Source organism: Falco cherrug, chromosome 6 (assembly GCF_023634085.1).
Source record: "Falco cherrug isolate bFalChe1 chromosome 6, bFalChe1.pri, whole genome shotgun sequence".
In the NCBI taxonomy this organism is placed as follows: domain Eukaryota; kingdom Metazoa; phylum Chordata; class Aves; order Falconiformes; family Falconidae; genus Falco; species Falco cherrug.
Window position 1 is genome coordinate 53,036,932 of NC_073702.1, and position 24,520 is coordinate 53,061,451.

Consider the following 24,520-nt stretch of genomic DNA (forward strand, 5'->3'; position numbering starts at 1 on the left):
TGGTACACATGTAATGAGCATTGCTGTGAAATTGCAGGGATTTGTGTAAATAACGTTTAGGTTATACAAGTGAAAACATGCTGCTACTTACTGATTAAATGTCAAAGTGACCATCTGACATTAAAATTGAGATTTTTCTTTCAGATGAAAGATTATACTCTGCTCATGTAAACATACACATTCTTTGCTCGTCACATGTAAACAAGGACTTGAACGAGTTTGGGTTCGTTCATAAAGATGAGTAAGTGCATGTTTGCAGGGCTGGGCAAAGCTCAACCTTCAGTAATGCTTCTGCATTGCTATCAACTTTATTAGAGTTGCTAGAGTGGAATTAAAGGCAGTATTTAGCTACATATTTTTAAATAAGTAACATCTTGCCCATTCTGTCATCTTGAACTGTGGAGAATTTGTACATTTAAGATTTCTCTTCTTGCCATCTCTGCTTCCTCTTTAGTACTCTGCATTTTACTTAATGGGGAAAGTTAAACCAAATTGATTGTTTTACTTTTTAGTTCTTGCGCTGTAACACAGCAGCTGTATTTGCTGGGAGGTCGTTGCCACTGAGCAGCAGCTGCTGGTATAGAGGAGGAGTAGGAACAAATTCGAAGGAAGCTTAGTTTTAGTTCTTCACGTGTTATTGTTGCCTTATGGTTGTTTGATGTGTTGTCACCTTATAGTTTACAGCCTGTGAGTATTTGTCTTGTCTTTTGATAGTGAGAGCTGTAGGAATCTGTGTTAAAAGTTCCGATCAGCAGCACGGATCCATTAGGCTGGCTGTGTGTTCTACTACTAAAGGGAGGGGGTTTTGTCCTTTAGAGTACTGCTTTTTTGTATGTGTATTCTGTTGTTTCTTACTTAATTTTGTCTGGCTGGTGTTTTAGTCATAATTTTTCATTATACTTTTTCTGGTACGTGTATTGCTTGACTTACATACCATGTTTGACTGTCATCTACTGGGGTGGGCTTGATAAGCCAGGCTCGTTTTGTTATGCTCTTTCCTTGCTTGTGAGGAAGTGTTTCTGAATAGACATCAAACTTAATGTTCTTGGGTTTAATTTGTTAAGTTAGCTGCCTTACCAGCATGTACAGAGGGAAAGTAATCTGAAAGTCAGTATTTTGTGATAGTAAAACTTGATAGTTTTAAGTTGTGCTTTGATTTGACCCAGGTGAAATGTGGGCTTTATCAACAACCTCTGTTCCTTATTTGCCCGTTTGACCATTCAAACGTTTTTCATCTGGTTGTGTTTGCTTCCTATGTCTTCTATTCCTCTCATATGCACTGTCTGCATGTATATGAATATATTAAGGTTTTGCTTCTTATGTTTCTTCTGGGTCTTTTTTTTGTTTAAACTTCTAGACAATCTTCAGCCCCTTTATTATTTCTCAGTAGTGGTATAGCCTTTTAAGATTTGAAGAGTATATCTTGTACTTAGTATGTTAGAACAATGAGGCTGCTTATGAGACTGATGTCTACCAAATAATCTGCTCTATAGTTTGGTTTGTCACTGATATTGTCGTTTTTGATGTTGAGTTAGTATTTTGAGGTCACAAATAAAAGCAAGAAATATTAACATAAGGTAAGCGAAATAAACAGAACTTGGGAGATCCTGCTTCATGCTTTGTAAGCTCTTGGTGCTGTTGCTAGGCATGTTAACAGTCCTCTAAGCTAGTAGTTGCCTGGGGAACCCACAGAAACTTATGTTATTTCTACACATCTGTACTCCCCTTTTCCTCCTCTCTAGCATAATAAACATCGTGGAGAAATGCTGTGCATCTTGATCATAGGGCTAAGTCCTTTCTCATTCTGCAGCATGCAGGTCTCCCTTACAGTAAAGATCCTGTAGCTTTGAAGAAAGTGGTGTGTGGCCAGACCTTGACTGAGCACAATAATCATAAATAGTTGACCTGATAGAAGTTGAATATCATGAACATCACACCTGGTAATTGTCACTGGCACTTTCATTTAGAAGTTGTTGCTGTTCTGTTGCTTAAACAAGAATCAAAGTCTCACTTCCGAATTGCATTGGTTTTAGCAAAAGTGAAAAGTATTTACTTAAAAAAAAAAGCATAATCACTAATTACTACTAAAGTAATTTTCTAATGGAGGATTAAATTAAACTCTGCTTGCTAGAAAAAAGCTTTGCACTGCAGATGGTTAAGCAATTTGCATCTGCAAATTCTAAAGGAGCTGGCTGAAGGACATATCTGGCCTTTTATGTTAACTTTGAATGAACCTCAGAGTAATACAAAAATTCAGAAAATTATTGTGGCATCTAAGTTTTTTCTTTTCAAGAAAAGTGGGGTAAACCAGGTGGCTATAGGTCAATTAGCATGTCTCGGTCTTAGCCAAAAATCTGTATGATGGGTTCCTATTGCAGATTTCCAAATACTTAGGTAACAGGAGTGATCTCGGGTGACTTTATTGGAAAATAGATCTTTTAAATAACCTTTGACAAAAATAGCTCTAATAGAATAACATAAATTAAAATGTAGCATTCATATTGTCCACAAAATAGGTGTTAAATGGATGTAGAACTGATTAACTGGCAGATAATAGTAATCACTGGAAGGAAGTACTTCTACTAGGGTTATAGAGAATGGTTCTAGGTTAATGCAGTTTCGTATTTTTAGTAATGAAATAGGTAGTAAAATTTGTAGATAATTAAAAACAGAAATAACTTTGAGAGAAATAATGAAGATGGGAACGATGGCACAAAGCTGTAATGGTAATGTCATAGTAGGTTAGCTCTTCAGAAAGAGAGAACATTTCCAACAGTCAGTTGGAAAACTGTAAAGGAGTTTTGTTCAAATTTATAGGTTTTGCTACTGTCTTCTTTCAGAAGCAGAAAATCTGTTTGCAGTGACCTGGTTGGTCTGTGAACACGTAAAAGAGAAAAGAAAAGATACTAAAAGCCTCTTTCTCTGACAGAGAGAAACATAATACTAACCAGTGTTACTATTATGTGAAGTGAAGACTAGAATCATTTAAATGAGAGTGTGTTTCAATAATGAGAATGACATCCACAGTGGGAAGTGGCAACTCTGTTTCTTCTGTAGTAGAACCCAAAGTTACTTCTACAGTGAAATAACTGTGGAGTGAAACAAATGAAAAAATCCAATAAAAAAAACCTATGCCTTCTGCTATTTAGGTGATCAAGGCTTATTAGATGTAAAAGCTCAGGCCTCAGATGTGTGAATCCAGGTGAACTTTCTAAGAGATTTTCTTGGCTGAGTCACCTTTTGGCAATGGTGCCTGCCTTCTCTTCCCCTTACATTATTTCATGCAGAGAAGTTTTGAAGTATGTTTATTTTCCAATGTATTTAGTATAGGTTGTCTTACAAAGGGATTAGCTTTTACTAAAAATATTTGTTTTACATTTCAAAAGTACTTTTCATTTCACAGAGGGAGCAGTCTGTGCTACTCTTGAAGGTGCAAACTCCTTGCTGATATTCAGAGCTCAGTAAAATCCAGGTTTGTAGATGTGCTGTGCCAGCTGAAAAATTACATCTATATTATTATATAAGGTGTCCCTGAGAGCTATAGAACACCTACAGGCAAAACTTGAAGCTGCCAGGTAACTGAAGAGCGATGATGTAACCTCTCCCCTTATAGTAACGACACTGAGGTACCAGTAAGAATGAACTGCAGTTGCATTGGTGAAGGATAAATGCTTTCCTCAAAAAAACCAGCAAAATGTACAGGTTTCTTTTTTTTAAGGTACTTAGAGGTGATTAATTAACTTTTTCCACAAAACCTGAAGAGTTTAGCTACTTTATCGTTAAAGTAAATGCTGTCCTTTCACATCTAGCTCTCTACGTGATCCGTGGTGGTTTTCTTCATGAGCTTTGAAGTAACATGAAGTTATTAAATTATTTCTGTTGCGAAGACTTGTGGTAGAAGCAGTATTGGTGTCCCATGTGGGGTCCTGATCTGTAACTAGAGCACGCCAAAGCGTAACCACAGTGCAAATAAATAAATTCCCCCTTTATCTAGAATTTCACGTACAATGTGACTGTTGAGTCACATTGCTGAGCTGCAATAGTGAAAATGCCAGATAATTTTGTTAGCAGTTTATATTTCAAAACCTGCAAACATGTAGGCCTAAGTAATGGAAGTGTCCAGGAGAAAATGAAGGCTGTTGGTAATGCAAGGTTATATTGTGATATGTTTAGGTCTTGGGCAGATGGAGGATCTGGCAAAAGACCGCTGAAGTCCACACACCTTTCCTACACACCTTCATAAGCAAACATTAATAGTAATATTTTCAAGTATGTGTGCTTAAAACTGGGAAACTGAACTGTATACAATAATATCTTTAAAAAAAAAATTAAAAAATTATACTGTTGTAAAATGTGCCTAATAAAAAGTGGCAGGAATTGAAGCTGACCTGAACTTCAGGAAAATGTTTCTCTTGAAATCAAAAAGTCACGTTTTATTACAATAAAGCCTTCATAGTCTTAACTAGGGAGAGCTCAGAAACTACCAAAAAGACAGCAAATTAAAAGGGGGTTCTGCCCTTGCATGCAGGTCCTTGCTTCCACTTCACTCAGTACCTTTCTGAGTTGCAGCGAAGTTTCTTCATGTCCAGGTGACAGCGAAGCCTCCCAAGAATTTTATTTACTTGCTGCATTCTCCAGGTGAACTGTGAGCTTCTTCCTGTGGCTCTCTTATATGAAATACCCTGCAGTGTCTGACCTATCTCTCTTCCAGCCCAATCCAGAGTACCTCAGAGAAGGAAAAATTCCCTCTTTCTTTTGGGGGTGAGGGGGAAGACACTCCACTCTTTAAAAGAACGTAACACATGATTTGGAACATAATCAATAGCATACTGTCCCAAAGCAAATTATATTTTGCCTTGCTTGTGACTAGTTGGTGTCTTCAAGAAGCTGACTGTAATTAAATGTGCACAGAGGGGCAAGTGAACTAAGAAGGTAAAAATGGGGCTTGGTAATTGGTTTTAGTCATCTCCAGATGGGAGTGCTGACACAATGAGCACACAGGGATTGTGAGGATCCAGTGCAGAAGGAAGCTGACAGCTTCTTATCCATGTTTCTTCACTTAAGTTCATTAAAACTTTCAGGTAATAGAACTTCTCTGCGTATCATCTTTGTAGCTACAGTGAAGGTAAATGTAGGCAGTGTATTTGCTACGTTAAAACTTTTTACACGCCGTTATGCACCTGAAGCATACAATGTGCCAATGTCACTTGGCTGTTTTGAGTAGCTGAAGTACCCATCCAACATCACCACTGACTTAGTTTGTTACATGTCTGTCTTTATGTAGACAGTCTTCAGGTAGCAGCATTGTTAAAGAAGGCCACTTTAATGTGGGAATTGGAGCAGTCAGCATACACATGTATGTGCAGCTTAATTAGGCCTTAGCGCTGATAAAAGGTACTTCAAAGCACATAGTGCAAATGGCCCTTCCTTAATGTTTCTTCAGTGATGGTAGAACAGGTGTTGTTGGCTTTTTTGATATGTTGAGGGAAAATGTGTTGTGCATGGGTACCAGAGAGGTCACTGGTGATGTCCTGAAGTACTTGTCATATTCATGGAACCTCATCCCAGCAAAACAGTACATTTTAAACAAAGTAGTTCCGTTCATGTTTTGGTCTCTCAGTTGATGGTGCCAATATAGATTTTTTTTTTTCTTCCTCCTCCCTCTAAAGAGTGAGTTGAAATATTCAATGCAAAACATGAAAGATACAAAAGAGTGGTCTTTGGGACAGTATTTTATTTTTCTTGTTGAATCTGTCTCTAAATCTACCTTATGTTTCAGTGCTGCCTTTTTTTTTTTTTTTTTTTTTTTTTTTCCCAATTTCGATTGCCAGAAGTGACTAGCCCCCAGTTTATCTCCAGGTGCTGATAGGTCCTGCTATATAAATGAGGCTGGGCATCAAATTCATGGGTAGGTGTAGCTATAGATTTTTCTTTTTGGTAGCTATATTTCTTTCATAAATACGCTTATGTATGAGCTGAGCTCATAGGAATCCTCTGGTTAAATAAATGAAAACTCTGGATTTGGAATGTAGCAGCTGCTGACCTGCACAAGTAGGTCATGAAAGCATCATTTTAAACTAAAGGTTGATTTAAGTCTTGAAGTATGTTTTCTCGAAGATTATGATTTTAGTAATATTTATTTGTAAACATGAATTTCCTTTTTGTTCATATGAGTGTTCAGTCTTCTTTTAAGTTTTGCTGTGTGGTTAAAAGTTAATGTATTCTTGTGGCAGCAACTTCCACGTATATTGCTTTATTTTACCTGTGTTCTGATTTAGGGAAAACAGAAGCTCTCAATGTCTCCATGTGCCCAAATGTTCTTTTTTTTTCTTATTTTAATAGGTGGTACTAATGAAGCTACAGTCTTTTTTTCCCCCCTCATCTTGCCTTTCTGGAGGTTTTTTGTGATTCAAAGTGCTTTTTGCCACCCTTCTTTACACTTCCCACTCTTGTACTTGCGCCTTCTAGAGAGCGTTCATAGTGATGTCGCTTTTTGATCCTTCGATGTCGGCTTTTCCTATCATTGTGAAGCAGAATTCACCAAGCGTTGGATTGTTCACCCACTAATAGGGAATGTGAGCTTTATTTTAATTAAACAGTCGGATTCCCCTGGTCCGCACCAGTTCTAAGCCGGCTGCTTAGTGGTAGGAGAGGTGGAGATATTAGTACAGCTCCTCTTTATCCCTCTTTGTATGAATTTTAATACTCCATTTTAGTTGCAATGTATGACACACAGGTCCCCTTCCTAATCTAGTACAATATACTTAGAGTCCTGTAGGGTCTTCTCTCTAAGGCGTACTACCATCAAATCATCTGACATGAAATTAATCTGCTGTTTCCTTGCATGTTTAGGTCTATGTGGCCCTGTGTGGACACCCAAGTAGCTTCTAGGAAGTGGTGCTGCTGGTAGCAAAGTTCTGTTGTCGTGGATGGAGCTGTTACGTGATGTTTAGTTAAAACGTTGCCTGTGACCCAAACTAGCCCAGGATATAGTAAGGTGATCCGCTGGTTTTAGTGGCAGAGCCAATTTAAGCACTTTATCCTGCTGTTCATTTTCTGTCTGTCCCTCAATATAGTCAAAATAGTTGTTTGAGACTGCACTGTGCACATCACTGAAAGATCGAGAGGTGTAGGAGCGGGAACACCGTAAGCCTGTCTTGTTGCTAAAACCAGCGTATTTTCTAACTGCACCCATGTTAGCTCAGAGAGGACCAGACTGTGTTGGACACTGGAGAGACCCTGCCTTCCTCACCTTTAGGGAAAAGGAGTGACTGTCACCTAAATAATCGTCACATGCATATTGTATTGCTTCTTTTCTTAATGAATAGTTGTATTTCCAAGATTCTGCACCTGAGCTTTAAACCACATTTAAGTCTTTATTGGTATATTATTTTTTTTTTCTTTTGCTGCCAAGTTCAGTGATTCATTTCAACTTACTAGTCTACATTATTTGTTTTCAACCATTAAACATCAGCATCCATACGGACAGTGCCTTTGTAAAGTAGGAGGATATATTGACTTAGCTGTACCTAAAAATAACGCTGCTAATTCTGTTGTGGAAAATTGTGAGTGGTTTTCCAGAGCTGACTATGTAAAACTTCTCCTGGATAAACTATCACAACTCCCTGTATATATAGGACAGATCTCCAAGGGACTTAATTCTAGAATCTATTCTGCAATTCAGCTTGCATCTGGGGGACACGTGAAAACACTTCTTATTGTGATTATGAAGGGTGGGGGTTTTTATCATAAGAAAGTAAATTTAAAATTTTGGCTAAATAATGCTGAAAGCAAATATATTTCCAGCTCCTATATTCAGTTCAATTGTAGCATTTGCACTGCACAAACTGTGTGAATGTTGTTACTGAAGACTCTGAGGTACAAATAAATTCAGGCCTTAGAGATCATTCAAAGTCAAGAAGAGTCCCTGCATTGACAAACACCCATCAGCAATGACAAGTATTTCTCACTCTGAAGTACTTATCATTGTAGAAATGTTGATAGTTTTCCATATCTTCAATTAAAATTCAGAACTTCTGTCATGTCGCACATACATATAACATGGTCTGCAACTGAGGAATGAGAAAACGGAGATTAAAACTGACCAATGATATTAAGGAGAACTAGTTATGGGAATTCAAACAGTAGTAAAAGACAACTCCCTCTTCTTTACTGAAGTGGAAAAAATGTTCCCAGGGGTTTGAAAATCCTTCTACTATATGCTTAGAAGAAATATATGGAAAGACTTCCCTTGCTGGTATCTCCATTTAAATTCCTACAGCAAGGCAAAGGGTGAAGTTAGAGAAAAGTTCTCAAAAACAGTGCACTAGGAAAGTGATTAGGAAAGTGGTAGGGAGGAGAGGCAGTAGGAGGATGGATGCAGCGGGACTTTTGCTGCCTTATCAAACCAGGATGCTTTATGCAAATGAAGGAGATGCTTTCAATCAACTGGCTCTACCAAAGAACTCTGGACAATTAATTCCTTTTTTTTAAATTATTTTTAATTTTTTTATTAGTTGTCATTCTTTGACATGATGAATACTTACAGCAGTATGTTAAAAAAAGATACAGTTAAGTCTCTTGGCATCACTGCATAGCAGTCACAGCATTTTCACACAATCTAGTGCTTCCTTTCAGAATGATGCATATGGCATATATACGCACATATGGGGGCTAATTCTTGGTCCCAGTGAAGTTGGTGGGACCAGTGTTTGGCCCATAGAGTTGTAGAAGGTATGTGAATATGTATATATAAAATGCTTTACAATAAACATGACATATACAATCTTGAATTCAAAGATAAGCAGAATATATTTTACATCCAAGTCAAACTTATGCTCTGCACTTAAAAGTTTATGTACCTAAAATATTAGATGCATGATAGAAACAAATAATAGCATAATAGTTTGCACCAATCAAAGTAATTTGGATACATATTCATGGCATGAAGCTTGCCTTGGGTTTTTGTTTTGTTTGTGTTTTAGGGTGGCTTTTTTTGCATTTGCAGGACTTTAATTCAAATTTAAGTATTGATTTTTGTGGGTCATAAGCAGGGGATGGTGGTATCAGGAGTGGAAGGGGCGTACTTTATGGACAACTCAGCTAAGTGACTTAAAATATAAGGCTATAAATTACGGCTGGTACCCTGACTGATACCTGAAAATGAAATTATAACTTGAGTGTTTCTCCTTTCTCAGGAGAGTCCATTTGGAAGGACTAGTATGCATTCTGTCTCTGTTTTGTTGGAAACTTCTAACAGAAATTTCAACTACAGATTGGAAAAGCTTGTGGGATAGCTATGCAGTGTGAAAATGGGCTTATCTCATTTACTGTGGTAGCAGCCGCCTTATTGATCACTGGGGAGACTGATTTTCTTCATGAAAACCAATAGTTTATACAAAACTAATTGACCCAAGTTGTAGATTAGGTTAGATACAACTGCAGATCATGTGGGTTCTTTTCCTCCATAGACTCTACTTAGTTTCAGCTACTCCTCTCTCTGTTTCTGTATTCCAAAGGTACACGTTTTCAAGAGTCCTTTTTTACCCCCTTCTGGCTGGCTGCTGGAATGTTGACCCTTAAAAACCCAAATGTAGGTAAAATATTTACTTAATGAAAATGTGTATGTATGCATTATTTTAGCCAGCCTAAAAGTTTGATTTATCACCCCTTTATTATTATTATTGTTGTTGTTATTTATACAGAATTTGCCTCTTTGATGGCATGAAATGTGCATTCAAAGAAACTAGGTTTTAATCAAATGAGTTGTATTTGTGGGGCATAAAAACATTTTAAGCTCCTGCTTTTAGCAGTTTTCTGCTTCTTTGCTTATATGAAAAACCTAACTCAGTTTTAAAACTTCAGAATCTTTTAGCTGCACTGGCCCAATAAGAAAGAAAAATAATTTACAAGGGCTTTCTGTAAAGTGGCTAATAGGGCCACTGTATTATCTGCATAGATGTTTTTCTATTCTGTGCATCTAGCATTCTTGCTGGCATCCTGGAGAGAAATCCCAGTACAGAAATGTCCTCCAGACTACAGAATACCCAATATATATCACAACCACACATACTGAGCACTGGTGCTGTTGGATTGCTTGTATTGGGTATGGTTTGGCTTCTATGAAAAATCAAATTGTAGCATTTTTCTTTACAGACCCCAGTGAATCTGGCTGCCAGGCATCTCCTGCCACAGCCTAACTTTTCAGCACACTTCCGTCTAGAGCACCTGAGGCAAACTGGCCCAGAACCAAACTTGTGTGATGGGTTTGGCTCCCACGTACAGAAGCATTTCTGAAGCCACCCTCAACCTACTTCAAGCATTGGTTCATTAGACAAGGTGATTGAAATCTAGCAAGTACGTTCAGTGCACCTAAACACCCCACAACCTGTTCATTTCAAGAGCAGCTTTTCAAAGGTGGGAAGTTTTAACTTGGTAAGAGACTTGTAACAGACCCTGCAGGGTCTCATTACAGAGTAAGTCTTGGTTTTGTTGTAGCTGTAACAGAACTTGATTTGTACCTAAGCTTTCCTGTTGGACCTGTTTTCTGGAAGCTGCTCAGAAACAGCTCAACAGTGTATCTGTTAAGAGCTTTTTATGCTGCTAGAGCACCAGGTTTGTTTAACTAAATTTCAGAACATTTTTAAAAAAATCTTTGAATTAGATGGAAAATAGCTTCCATTTCTTAGCAAAAAGACAAAATGGCAAATTATATCCTTTTGTATGTACTCAAGTGCTTCTAAGCAGCATGTTACACTGCTTGCATAATGTCCTAATAATCGTCCTAAATCTGTCAGAAGGAAAGATACACCTAAAAACCTGCAAAGTGGTGATGCTTCCACCCCCACCATCAGGTGGTTAAAAAGGCATTTATGTCCTGTAGTTAGAAACAATTTTATCCTACTACAACTCTCTCTCTTTGCTTGTTATGGTACTTCTAATATGTCAGTCCCATTTGGGAAAGGAAAGGAGAATGTTTTCTACTGCTTACAGCTTACAAAACAGTAGAACAACATTGTTTTCAGGATACTTTGTGTTCTCACAGTGATTTCCACCTTCCTACTTCACTGGGTTTCAGCCTCCTGCTCTGAAGATACATGTCCAATGAATTAGTAGAGTAAAACATCCTTTACTAAAACTTTTTCCTTTCCTTTAACATATTAGTCACCTTATGAGCATGAACACTTTTTCTAGCCAAGTCAAAATTCCCTATATTTGAGAAAAAAAAATCTATTATATCTTTCCTTGCACTTTTATAAGTAAATATTATCTTTCTCAAACACCAACCTAAATCGCTTTTTCTTTGTTGGCCTCTCCAAGGTATTCACATCCAAACATGATTATATGGCCGTATCTGCTAGTTCTTTTGGGAAACAGCTATACAGATTTGATATACTGGGGGTTTACAACACCACTATACTTTACCTGAATGCAATTAATTGGGGGGGGGGGGGGGGGGGCGGGGAGCAGAAGAGAAGGGGACAATTGCTTTGGTGCAATGCAGTAGTGTCTGAGAATACAATCTCATTGAAATGATGGAAACTTAAGAAAAGTTTTATAAAGATGATCTGAACTGAGGTTGTTTATGGCATAGATAAGGCCATATATCTTTCGCAAACATGAGACCATAGAAAATTCCTCAGCTACTATGATAGTTAAGAGGATTTTTCTTAATAATCTGACTACAACACATTTTCCTTCACTGAGACTTATCTCAAAGTCAGTTGAAGAATTTTTTTGATTAAAAGAAAAAATACAAATGCATTTTTTAGCTGGCTATCTAAGGCGGCGGGAATGTGGGGGAGAAAAATCAGCTGCACTGCAACTTCTCTTGAGAAAACAATTGGACTCCAGAACTATTAGAATGTCATGCTTTGTAAATCACTAAGCTATTTAATAGAAGTTCACACTCTTCAATAAAAGGTACTCAGCTTGAACTGTCAAATTATGTGGTGTTGCTGTGGGGTTTTGGTTTTTTTTTGAACTTAAAACTTCAGGCTCGGTGAAGCATTTGCCTAGACTGAATGTGCAAGGTGCCATGGATTAACAACACGGACCCATATGGAATGTGTTTGAAGTTTTCAAGAAGTTATCCTGCCAGCCTTCATTCCTTAATGACCTTTGATACACCTTGGATAGTGGAAAGGCAGTTCAGAATCATATCTTGTGATCATATGATTTTGGCAGCTATCAGAAGATGAAGGATGCTAAAAGTTAAGGCTTTTATCCACAAACAATGGTGTATATTAATAAACTCTATACCATATTTACAAATGCTTTCTCTTGTATTAAAACTAACAGTATTCTGTTCACAGTGCCAATGTTTTTACAGGTAGCAATCCCACAGTACTCCAGTATTTTGGCATGGGAATCAGTAGCGCTTTGTATTTACAGAAAATGTACATATATGATTATAAACATGTTACTTGAAACAGTACTCAAAAGATAGATCTGTTCATGTTTCAAAGGTTTAGACTGTACAACACCTTCCCTTTTGGCTGCGAGGGAATACTGCTCCTTGCAATGAGAAGATGCCCGTCTTTTCCAAAGTGGCATAAAAATGATTACCAAAATGAGCCTTGTTACACTGGAGTTGTGTATATGGAGAGTAACTTCAGTCCAAGGTTTATAGATCTGTTGTTTAGTGCACAGAATACAAAAGTTAAAAAGGTTTTTGTTTTAATTACTAAAATAACCAGACTCTCTCTGCCCTCTGTGAGCACTGCGTCACTCAGCCAGTGTCCTTTGGATGCTGAAGATGCTGGTGGTTTAATGTGCAGCCCAGCTGCCAGCCTGGAAAGCGTACGGTGCTCTGGGCCTATATACATATGTCACAGTATGACTCATGGTAAATGAATATATAACCAAGAGTGCCTCTTTCTCCCCTGTTGTTTCAGTTATCCTCCCTGCTTCACAGCAGCCATCACCAGCCTGGCTTCAGTACTGCTAACTGGGACTCTGCATTCAGGCGGTTCATGGTCAAAAGTGATGAATGGCATCGCACATGTACAGAATGAAGAGAAGGGAGAGCAACGTGAAGGAGATCCAGAAAGGAACTCAGCAGAACCACGGGCTTGTTCATGAGGACCCTTACAGCGTCTGCTTTGCCATTTCTTCCCTTTCCATGGTCTTGACAACAGGCTCCTAGCTCCCCACGATTTTGTTTGCTGCTGTGATCAAGACAGAGATAGCAGTGCTATAAGGAAAAGTGCAAAGCTGCCACTAAGGAGTCTCTTCTTCATTTAAAGTCTGTTCTTGGCTGCCAGTCACTTGACCTGAGTGGTCATTGCTCCTACTACTGCTGTGTTGCTTGTGGAGTAAACTTCTCCACTTGGCCTTGTTCCTCCTGAGATGGTTTAACATATTTTCAGATAGAGGGGTATCGCCTGTAAACTGGGCCCACCTCTCGAAGAGTGGCTCTACGATGTACGTCATGAACCCTGGTGAAACACACAAAGGACAGCAATTGAGGAACAAATTCATTCCATGACTGCACTGCCCCACAGAATGCCTTGAGAAGAAACAGCCAGGTGAGTGGCAAAAATCCTGACAAGAAATAACAATAAACCCTCAAGCAGCCATCAATTCTTTTTGAAATGCACAGCTTTTGACTAGTGCATGTGCCTCTATCTGTATATGTAACTAAAATCTGTGAGAAGCAGCATCCTTCTCTGAGGAGATCTCAGACTAGAAAGTAACCAGTGTTTAATCACATGTTGGCTGCAATTTTTCCTCCACAGATATTAAAACGTAGAATGGCCCCTTTTTTCACTGTATAATGACTTCTTTGTCTTTCTGTTGTATATTTGGCTTGAATAGGTTCCTTTTTGAACATTTTTATTCAGAATGTGAATCGTGAATCTTATGGTACCTGCATTTCTTATTGTTAAAACAAATAGATGGGGGGAGGAGGGGAGGAAAAAAAGGTTCTCTTTGAGCTTGTGCCATACTGAAATAAACATGGAGAGAAGAGAATGAAAGTAATACTTACCGATCTGTATGCTTGGTATTGTATCCTTCTGCTGATTACAAAGAGGGCTTATTTCCAGTTCAAACTTTTGCTCCAGGTCACCTGCAAAAAAAAAAAAAAAGCAGAAGAGAAAATAATTTTCTGCCACTTTTATGTCTTTTCCATACCTATGCCAGACTCTTACCGTGACTGCAGTTGTGTGGACTTGAGTAGTTGGAATTATTCCACCAATTATGACCATGTTAAATGCCTAAATACCTTTTTTGGACTTCTTTTTAAGTATCAGATAAATTGAGTATCCATACAAAGAAAAAAATCTCTCCAAGGAAACATGACTACTGAATGAACATTAAATCTGAGCATTACAGTGTTCCAAGGACCCTGATTCTCTCACATGAAAGATTTTTAAGACATTCTAGATCATTTACTCACTGCTAAATTTCTTCCTACTAGAAAACTGCAGAACAGAAATTTTAGAAGAAACGTGTCTCCATCAGTACTGTAGTGTGAAGTTGCTACTGTGTGCTTGCAGAAATCACCATTAAAGGGCAGTGTGATGGAGCCTGGCAGTCGGCAGCTGTGTTTGCACAAACAAACTAGTAAGGGCCAGAGCACAGGCTCAGGCAACATGTGTTAATGTGTCAAGAGTTATGGAGTTCAAGCCATAAATGTGGAAAAAGAATGAAATTAAAAGTTTGTCTTATTAGTGTGGTGTACCTGGGTATCAGGGTATCAGCCTGTGCTGCTGCACTGTACTTACATCACTAATTCCCTGGATGGTGCAGGAAGTCCCCAGAGAGTCATCTGCACAAGACTGATTCCGGACAGCAGACAGACTTAAAACAAAGTGGTTGACTGAACTCCTAGCCACCTTCATAGCAGAATATTTGACCAACTGGAGCAGGAGATGTCTAGGTGCATATCTGGAACCACCCTGAAGATTCCTGCAGGTGGCTCCTGCTGTGACAGGCCCTGGGATCTGTTTCAAATTGTTGAAGAACAGCCTGGCTGGGGGATCTGCTCACCCCAGATGCCACCTCGGACTACTGCTGCTGCAGAACTGGCCAAATTTGGCACCGAGAAGATGCTTACAGTCTGTGGAAACTATTCCTGCAGATGCAGCAATGGTCATGGCAAGACAGTCTTCTGTATATAGCTAAGGCAGGAGATGTTTTTTGTGTAGTTGAAGGTAATCAATAGCAATGATCGTGCATATGCTAGAGTGGTTACAGAGGACCATGAGCCAGCTGGATTTAAGAATTCAGTAGAAAAGCAGCTCAGGGAGTCTCATTTGTCTTCTGCCATCCAGACAACAAACACTTGTCCTGCTGGAGAGCTTCTATTTACCCATGCAAGCAATTAAAGACTGCTGTAAACGAGGTAGGTTTTGGGTGTGATGGTTTTGGGTTTTTTTTCCAAATAAACACTCTGAGAGTCCAATACATTTATCTTTTGTGATGTGAGTCTTCTCTAAGATACTGCCAGGGTGCAGTCTAGGTTACTGTACGAGGTACAGGACCTCTTCTGTCTACGTATGGGAGGGAAGGACGACTAACTGTGTAGAAACTAAGATGTGCCACTTGCCTTCAGACAGTAGTATTTCATCCATTTGATGTACTAATAAGGATGTAGTGAGGGCTGGTTTTGCAAAACTTTCCCTTAAGACAGATCTGACAAAACACTGAATTCAACCCATAAAGTAACACTTTGCTTTAAATCCACTGTTTTTGTTTAAAAGCTCTTTCCTCCCCACTAGCAGAAAGTTTTGAATTAAATGCTATTGTGCTACTCAGGTTCTATAGCCCCATATAAAATACCACGTGCATTTTAAAGCCTTGCCTTTCTTTTCTCTGCAGCATACAATTTCTTCTTAAATGTGAGGGCAATATTTTCAGTTTTAATTAGATACTTAGAAAATATCAAGGAAACATTTTTAGCTTCACAAACAATCAAAAGGAACAATTCAGCAAAACCAAGACAAAATAACAGTTTTTCATGTTTCTAAATGTGCTGTTTGACTGTCTTCTCTTCTACCTCTTCCAAAAATTTTTGACGGAGAAAAAGAGTGTCTAACTCCAGTGCCTTCCCCTCTATAGGTTCCCCTCTGGGTTCAAAATGGTTGGCTTGTCTAGCTCGAAGTGTACCAACATCTTCTTGTCTTTGACAAGTCATTTAGTTGACAAAAATAAGATTTTCCTTTGCAGGGTAAGAACATAAATGATGGTCAATTTTCTTATGTTTCAAGTTGCTATAAAAGTAACTGCAAGAATTAGTTGTTGAGAACTTTCACGCTGGAGAAAACCTTCCCAGCAATTTTAAAACCTCACTAGAGAAACTGATCATTAATGTTGCTTAAATATTAGCCATTTTCTTGAAACTTGTTTCTTGCCAGTTCCAGTTTCATATGAACAAATAAGTTGCATTACTGACCCTCTGTCCTCATTGACTTTCAAAACATCAGAGAACAAGTTGAAGTATTTTTGCAGGAAAGGTTTGTGTTAGGGGCTGCTGTAGACATCAGGTGCTCCCTGAAATGTACTTGAGTTGTATATTTTATTTGCTAATATATGTAGTGTAGTGCACTAGACGACTGGAAGACCAGGATCTGAGTTTCTATTAAAATGACATTAGAAATGTCTGATATAAAAAATTTTGAAACTTTATATGCATTGCAGAAGAAAGATTAAACAAGGCACTAATTGTGGTATTATCTGCCTCACCTACAGTTAAAAATAAAACCATGAGGTCTGTGGTTTTCAAGTGTTAAACTTAGTGACAAGAAAAACTTTCAGGCCCCAGCATTGTGTGTAAGGGGGCAGAGAGGTCTACAATAATATTTTAAAGTGATAACGGTACCTAAATATATGCTATTTTGTGTCACTTAGCAGGATTATACAACCACCAGTGACAGTCAGACCACGGTTTCTGCATATTCTCCCACATGAAATGCTTTTTCTCCCTGTTACACCTCTAACTGGTCTCATATGCTCCACTATCCCCTTTCACAGGTATATTTTAGATGTTACACTAGTAGATCTTGAGTCTTGGGGAAAAAGCTTACATTTATAAGAGTTGAGAGTGCTGTCTCTTTCTCAGCATGGTTCCTCAATACACTCAAGGTGTGGTAATGAACAAATGGGTCTCTGTCCGCATGAGCTGGATATTGATTGTGCGTTGACACATCTGACTAATAAATCTGTACCTGGCAAGTTTCTTATGTGCTTCAGAAGCATCAAAGTTAAGAGACATTTCAGCAGTTCAAACTGATGTTGGCTGAAAATTAACTTTATGGCCTATTTGTCCTTGTTATGGACTAACTGTACCAGGTGCCAGCTCAGATGTGGCTTAATTTTGTAGTGCAGAATTTTAAGTGAATTGGGAACTTTATTGTGTGCTCTTCTAGTGTTTGTACCACTTGCCTTCAGCGCTCAGGATGTTCCAAACAAAGAATTTAGCAGTGATTAAACTCTGCGGCACCCTGTGTTGTAGCACAGCATGACCTTGCCCATGCAGATAGAGCCAAATGGTATAATTACTGTGTTTCAAAAAAACCCCTGCCTGCCTGCGCTCTCTGCAGGGGTTTGAAAACATCTGCAGTATGTCCTAGCTGAGCTTTGGCTTGCCTGCTTTGGCCCTTTCAACAGCATGCTGGGAAGTGCATTTCAACCCTTTTCTCTGCATTTGTAGGCAGAAGAATGTGCCATATTTGGGAAACAGCGAGAGTAAGGCTCCCATTGGAGTTGTAGTGGGAGCATGAAAAGCAAGATAAAACAGAGTGGACAGTGTAGTGACTTTGGTGCAGTGTAGCCCTGGCACCGTTACAGCTCAGAAATGCTAACGGGGACTGGGGAGTTCTCAGAGAAGAATCCAGCCACCGGCTCTCCAGCTGGGCTCAAGTGCTGAGGCACAGTAGAACCCTCCCTCCTGCCTGATGCTGCCACAGGAGCAGTGAGGGCAAAGAAATAGCTGCTGGTCTTGTACCCCTTCCCACTTTTGAAATGAAGCAAAGTGTCTCTTCAACAGCTTGTTCTTGAGGGACATTTCAAAGCAAACTGAGTAGGCTGAATGCTACTTCTCGCCACACAAAAAGCCTGAAAAGAGGACTGCTGACCTTGCCGGTAAAACTCTTCACAGACACGTTCACTCCACTGTTTGCTCAGATCCCAGAGTCGGCAAGGGTTGCAAATGTCAGCGCACTTGAGTGCAATCTGAAAGCAAAGAAGAAAAGGAGCAGTGAGAAAGGAAGTTACTGTATAGCGGTGCTTCAGCAGTAAATCTGCAGTCACGAAACTCCCACACCTTACCAGCGGTGCTGGGAACGGTTAATATCACCTTTTAGAGACTCAGCTTCACCTAAATAGGCCTTTTGAGGAAAAAACATTTATTTAAGCTGCAAACAAAACTTTCATTCAGCCCCCTGCTTTACCGTAGTAAGAACAAGAGGAGGGCCAAATTCCAAGGCTGCAAAGTGTTTTGGATATTCCTTGCATGGAATAAGCCAACAAAAGCCTCAGGCTGGCTCCTGCTGACTGCCTGGCTCAGCACCCATGGCTGATGACAAGGAAGGGAAGAGCCAAGCTGGTGTATTTGGGCATCATTTCCCTGTGGTCTCAGTGAGTGACCTTGCATCTCACTTCAATTACACTTAATCTTAATGTCGGCATATTTTTGTTTACAAAGGTAAGCACAGGGTGCTCTGCACTGCCCCTGGCTTGGTTTCACTTAGTTAACTAGTACTTTTAAGTGCTATACAGGGGAATGAGTATAGCAAGCCAAGAGGTTTTTAAAATCAAGTAACTGCTTCAGAAAAGTAAAACGTATAATTGTCTGTCTTACTGCCCTGGAACAAGATGTCATGTGCCTCATTTCTTCACAGACTGAACATAGCCTGACAGAGGTCAGAAATCATTCTGGCACCCAGGAGGAAAACATAAGAAGTATTTCCTGTGTAAATTCAGACCTGTGAACTGGAAGAGGGAAGTCTCCCAGTCACTTTTCTCTGTGGATTAAACTGATTAGCCTTTAATGTTACTGTCCATTACAAGGACCTTTCAAACATTCTTTAACTTACCCTGATTAATCAACATTTCTTAATTATTTCTTTTTTCTTTTCCTCTTCCACAACTAATCCACCAGGTAAGTAAATCTCAACATGTCTGTGCCCTAGTCCCTATCTTCAAGAAAGTGCATAAGAAACTATTTGCAGTAGTTGAGATCTGTAATCCCTCTGCCTTTGCACAGTTTTCTTGCCTAATCTGTCCAGAAATATGATAAGCCCACCATCCTGCCCTACATGGTCCACGCAGGAATCTGACAGAAGGCTGTTTGATGGAGGACAGGTGAGCAGCTTACTGTATTTCCCACGCTGCTGGAGGGGGAAGAATTAACAGATCAGCACTTCTTTCCTTGCAGCCGTCACCTTTCCTGCAACCTCCACAAAGTGGTAACGTGTAGATGTTAGTTTTATAAATTATAATGAATACTTAAACTCCTTTATGTATTTAAGAGTGAAATTAATGTCATTTCTCCAGAAAAGCATGTACATGCAGCTACTTTAATCACAATAATGCTTTTACAGGTAGAGGTTTATTCTGAAAAAGCTTGTTAATGACTGCAGCTTAGCTGGAGGAACTAGTCTCAATCTATTTGATTTTTGAATAAAGCATGGTTTCTTCATTAGCTGGGCAGATCTACCAGAGAGGCACCTGTTGCCATGGCAACAGCTGTCTCTGCAGAGGCAGCTTCTGAACATCCATCACAGGACCAGGACTTGGGCACCTGATGTCAGGCTGTCTTGGAAAGAACACCGACCGGGGGGGGCTCCTGCATGATGCCAGAAAATAACACCAGTGAAGTGACATTTGCCCGAAGAGAGACTATAAACTAGCAAGAGAAGCAGTGGTCTGGAAATAAAATAATTAACAGCTTATCTTCATTTCTCAGCATTTGACACTCTCCTGTTATCTGCTGCATTCACAGCTTTTTGACTCGAGGACGTTACACAAGCAAATACTAGAGGCATCTCATGCTCGCTTGACGTGCCAGGTAGCAGAAGGCAAGTGTTTATGGTGATAGGTAAGGAGATGCTGATGTCTGGACATGCTATTGTATGCTACTCTGACATACACTAGGAAATATTGTGACTTGCAAAATCAATAAAAAAAATAGTGGAAAAATATTTTTTCAAGTTACCTGAAGCATAAAATGTCTGTCTTGTGCATCCTCCAGCCTCAAATCCTGATTGTCAAGGTGAGATTTCAGACGGACCAGAAACTCATTCTGCCTGTTGATGTCTGTTGCCAAGATCAGGGAGCCCAACTGCTGCTCGATGTCCTGTCTGGAGTTAAGACAAAAATAAGCCACTTCAGTCATGGAATTGTTGAACATTAATAGCTCAGAACAACCTGCTATGGATCATAGCTAGCATAAAGCTTCCTCTATGGATCCAGTCTAGTCTGTTTGGTCAGTCTCTGCTGGGGTTTTCAGGGTGCAGCTGTTCTGACTACCTAAATGGGTTTAGGAGGAATAGATAATGTAGAAGAAAAATGCTTGTTGGCATAGGTGGTTCTGAAAGCTTCTGGAAAGAGCTAGCAAAGTAAAAAAATCCCAAAACAACAGCATGATGCACCTAGAAAAATGCTCACATCTTACTTCAGCTGCTCAGAGCTGGGTGGTGAATACTGCAACTTTGAAGTTGCAGTTGAAAGTTGTGAAGGACTGAAGTCTTTATACAGTACAACTGAAGTTGTTGGTCTGATGCAAAGGTTTCAGGAGGGATATGGAGCTTACTGCCTCCAGGTAACTCGTTTATATTCTTGGTAAGGTCACCTGTGATTACAATTTAGTATTGCAGGCTGTTCATTGGCTCCATCTCTATTGAGGGGAGTAACACTGCACAAAACCAGCAGGTAAAAAGTCAGCATCCTTGGCCAAGCTGCTGATGTTGTGCTTTTCTTTATTACTTCACCCCAAAAGACGGTGAAGACTGAACCACACCTCCTCAGTCAGGTGTGGAAGTCCTGAGCAGTCTCAATGCTACTCAACCAACTCCTTCATTTTTCTCTCTATTTCATGCTTTTTAATCACTAAACCTTTCCATATTCAATTGGTGCTATGTAAAACGAAAAATGCTAACAATGCATCTGGAAAGGTCCATTCCTGCTGGGACCCTCAGTGTTCCTGGCACTGACAGTGGCCGTTCCTGTGCTGCAGGAGTGGCAAGGTCTTAGTACTTCTGCTGTGTAACTTTGTCTCATGATTTCATACTGGCACCCAGAGAGGGCAGGAATTCAGCCTGCCCTGAATCCTGGGCCTCTTTGCCAGTGTCCTTTTAAGAAGAGTGAAGAAAGCCATGGGCTGGTTTCAGTGATGCATTTCCTGCAGCGGACACTTACGTCACCTCCTTGGGCAGATGGGCGAGGAGCCGCGACTCTCGAAGCATGCCTATCGTAGATCTCCAGTGATGATTTTCTAGCACTGAAACATTCTGAGGATGAATAAAAGGAATAAATTAAAGGATTAGGCAGTTATCCATGGTACAGATACAGATCCATATCACATGATACCTGGAGCTGGTTGGAAGTGCTGTAACATCAGGCTAGAATGTGTGCTTTTTAGCCAGCTTTTGGATTTGAGGAATTGGTCTGGATTTCTATAGGTAAGGAAATTCTAGGTTTCCTAGCTAAGATCAGCCCTAGAGTCCTGTCCTACAGTTTGAGTCCTGCTGTGAACAGAGGAGCTAATCTCAGATGAGTGGGAGGTAGCTTGCGTTCTAATAGATTCATTAACGAATTAATTAAAGCATAAGTGCATAATCATATTTTCATCTCCTACTGATCTCAGGTTGACTTCTCAGCTTCTACAGTTTGAATGCAGAGTGGATAAGAAAAAGCAAATTAAACCGCCAAATTCCCCTTGGAGTCGGGGAACTGGAAGCTGCCTGCAGCTGGTCCATGGAAGCAAGAGGAGTATCGGTATCACTGAGCATCTGCAGACTTCAGTAACTTAATTAGTCTGCAACAGATTTTGAGTCCTTTTTGTTTCTTTGCTTCCAATTAAGTGGAACCAAAGTTACGTTGGAAATATTGCTAGGGAACAGAAACCCAGCTTTCTAGGTTGTCTGTAAATGACAACAAATTGGGTATCTTGTGCCTGATAACTTTGTATTACTATCCTAACGCACAATGCATTTGCCAATCATCACTTGTTTAGTTCACAGAGTACTTTCCATCACTGAACGCCTCACTTGTTCAGAAACCTCTAGCACAATTCTTATGCACAAAAGCATCTGCTAGCTGCAGAGAAGCTGCCCAGCGGAGCACCCCCTCCAGTGAACGGCACAGTCCTCAGTCACCCACAACGAGCACAGTGTGAACGAGATGACTTGTCACCTAGCAATAGGCACCCTCTCAGGGGAGTTATGGCATCTGATCCCTGTTTTGGGCAGTTTACGTTTTTTGCAGCAGATGAGCGCTGGATCAAAAAAACCCAAACACAGCCAAACCTTTTGGGCAGGCAGCAGAGCGAGGACTCGACCCCATCACTGCCAGCCAGGAAACTAGACTCGGAAACCCTCTCTCTGGCCGCTGTCAGTCTCTGGCTCCCTTCTGCACAGTCCCACAGCTCTGAGGTGTAGCTGCGGTAAGTGCTGTCTTTCCTGCTGGATGTGTTGCACAGCTTCCACTTCTCCAAGAGGGACTGAACAGTATTTTCTCCTTAAGGCTTCCCCATCCTTTCTTATCTAATAACTGCTGAAACATTAAACGTTGCCGGTAACCAAGATCCAATTTGCATTTTGGTCATCTTGTCAGAATTGTCTTGAAATTTTGTGCTCAATATTAGTGCAAAGGTGAGAGTGCAAATTGCATTGTTCGCCTATTACAGTATTTTCTGCAGTACATTCTGTTGCTTTTGAATTCACACAATCACTGACATGTTGCTTTGGTATTTCTTTGGTTTTTTTCAGGGTTTTTTTAGTTTATTTCCCTAATAGGAATCACTGGTACTTGGGGGGGGGGGGGGGGGGGGGGGGGGGCGGGGAGGAGGGGAATAAAACCAACTCCAAAACTTTCCAACCATGCAAAGACTAAATACTCCTCCTTGGAAGAGCTGACAGACTCAGAACTCAGGATCAGCTATGCAACGTCTAAATGACTTTTGACAGCAATTCTGTTCATTAGCCAACTTAAATATCACTCTTCTCCTTTTGCCTAAATACATCAGGGTGGACTTTTGCAACCCTACAGTCTGACCAAGGAAAACAAGGGAATGTAATAGGACATAACAACCAATTTTTTTGCTTCTTTCACCTCCCCAGTCCTGCAGCTGAATCATTATCACAACAGTCACCCCAGGTCCACAGGCCACCATTTTCCTACCCTAAGGTAAATTAAACAAACTCTGCCTGACCATCACCTTTGGGTTTTGGGAAGACTTCCAGTTGTTGAAGACAGCGCCTGTGTGCACAGCTCCTGCAGCCCCAGTCTGACTGCTCTTAAAAGATCCCAGCTGGGGAGGTCCGCCTTGAGGCACCCTGTGCCCCCACATCCTTTCCAGCATGGCAGCGTTACTTCTGGGAGGAGCTGCTTTGGTGGCACCTACCTCTACCAGGGAATTACAATCCATGGAGGCAGTTGCTTTCACAGCCGGAACAGGACTGAGCGTGTAGGGACCCAAGAACCTTCTTGAACCCAACTAGTAGTTACTCAAAGGAAAAAGCAAACTCAGGTACCTATTCCAGACTATTTCCACTTCTGTAAGTTTCTGCTCTTTGCCTGCTGCTATAGGGAGAACTTCAACTGAGGCTGCTGCACTGTCTAGTTTCCCACACTTAGTGTACACGGTGGAGGGAAAAGTCAAGCTAACAAGCAACAACTGAGCATGAAGTCATATGACTCCCCTCTTAAATGCAAGCAGCCAGATTCCCTGAAGCTGCTGCCAACAATTAGAAGAGTCGGTTATTCCATCTAGGAACACTCTACTGCCTTATTAAGACTAATTGCCATGAGCTATCTGATTGCCAAGGCTGGTGGGGAGATAGCCCACACAGGGAAGTCTATGTGCTGGCTTACAGACTGGGCTTCTCAGCTCTGCTTTGCCTAATGTTTAATTTCTTTAAAAACTGAGTAGAACAGGTTTGTTTTAAAGCCTGCATGATAGGAAGTCTCTGTCACATCTACTGCCTAAAACTAGTGGATTGCTATAACACAGACTTCAGGACTGTGAGGAAAAAAATTGACTTTTTACTTAGACTATCACCAAATCTCCAATCTGTGACATTCCCTGAGCCATTCAAACCACTGCACTTGACATATGCATTTGGAAAGGGATAATAACTGGAAGACAGAAAGACTCACTATTAACTAGGTGCAGAGAAAACATCAGTTTTAATTCGGAGTGGAAGAGGATCTAACTTTCTTTCAATCTGGTAATCTATTCTTAGCCACTGAGCAGCTGGTTTAACTACACAATGTTAAAAACCTGAAAATGATACTTTAATTAGAAATGGTGCTTTTAAAGAAGACTGCAATGTAGAACTGTCATAACTGATGC

General features: G+C 40.1%; 1 protein-coding gene across 2 annotated transcripts in view; it reads right to left on the reverse strand.

Moving 5' to 3' along the window:
* Positions 1–8,483: 8,483 nt before the first annotated feature.
* The window catches only part of PDE7B (phosphodiesterase 7B), a 181,051-nt gene continuing 165,014 nt past the window's right edge, over positions 8,484–24,520 (reverse strand). For both annotated transcript variants that reach the window (XM_055713436.1, XM_027809939.2), the window contains 5 exons: positions 21,364–21,455; positions 20,162–20,306; positions 18,081–18,177; positions 13,991–14,071; positions 8,484–13,439 (listed from right to left, as the gene is read on the reverse strand). In XM_055713436.1, coding sequence (XP_055569411.1) covers positions 13,222–13,439; positions 13,991–14,071; positions 18,081–18,177; positions 20,162–20,306; positions 21,364–21,455 — 633 coding nt within the window. In that variant the 3' untranslated portion in view covers positions 8,484–13,221. The remainder of the gene's footprint in view (positions 13,440–13,990; positions 14,072–18,080; positions 18,178–20,161; positions 20,307–21,363; positions 21,456–24,520) is intronic.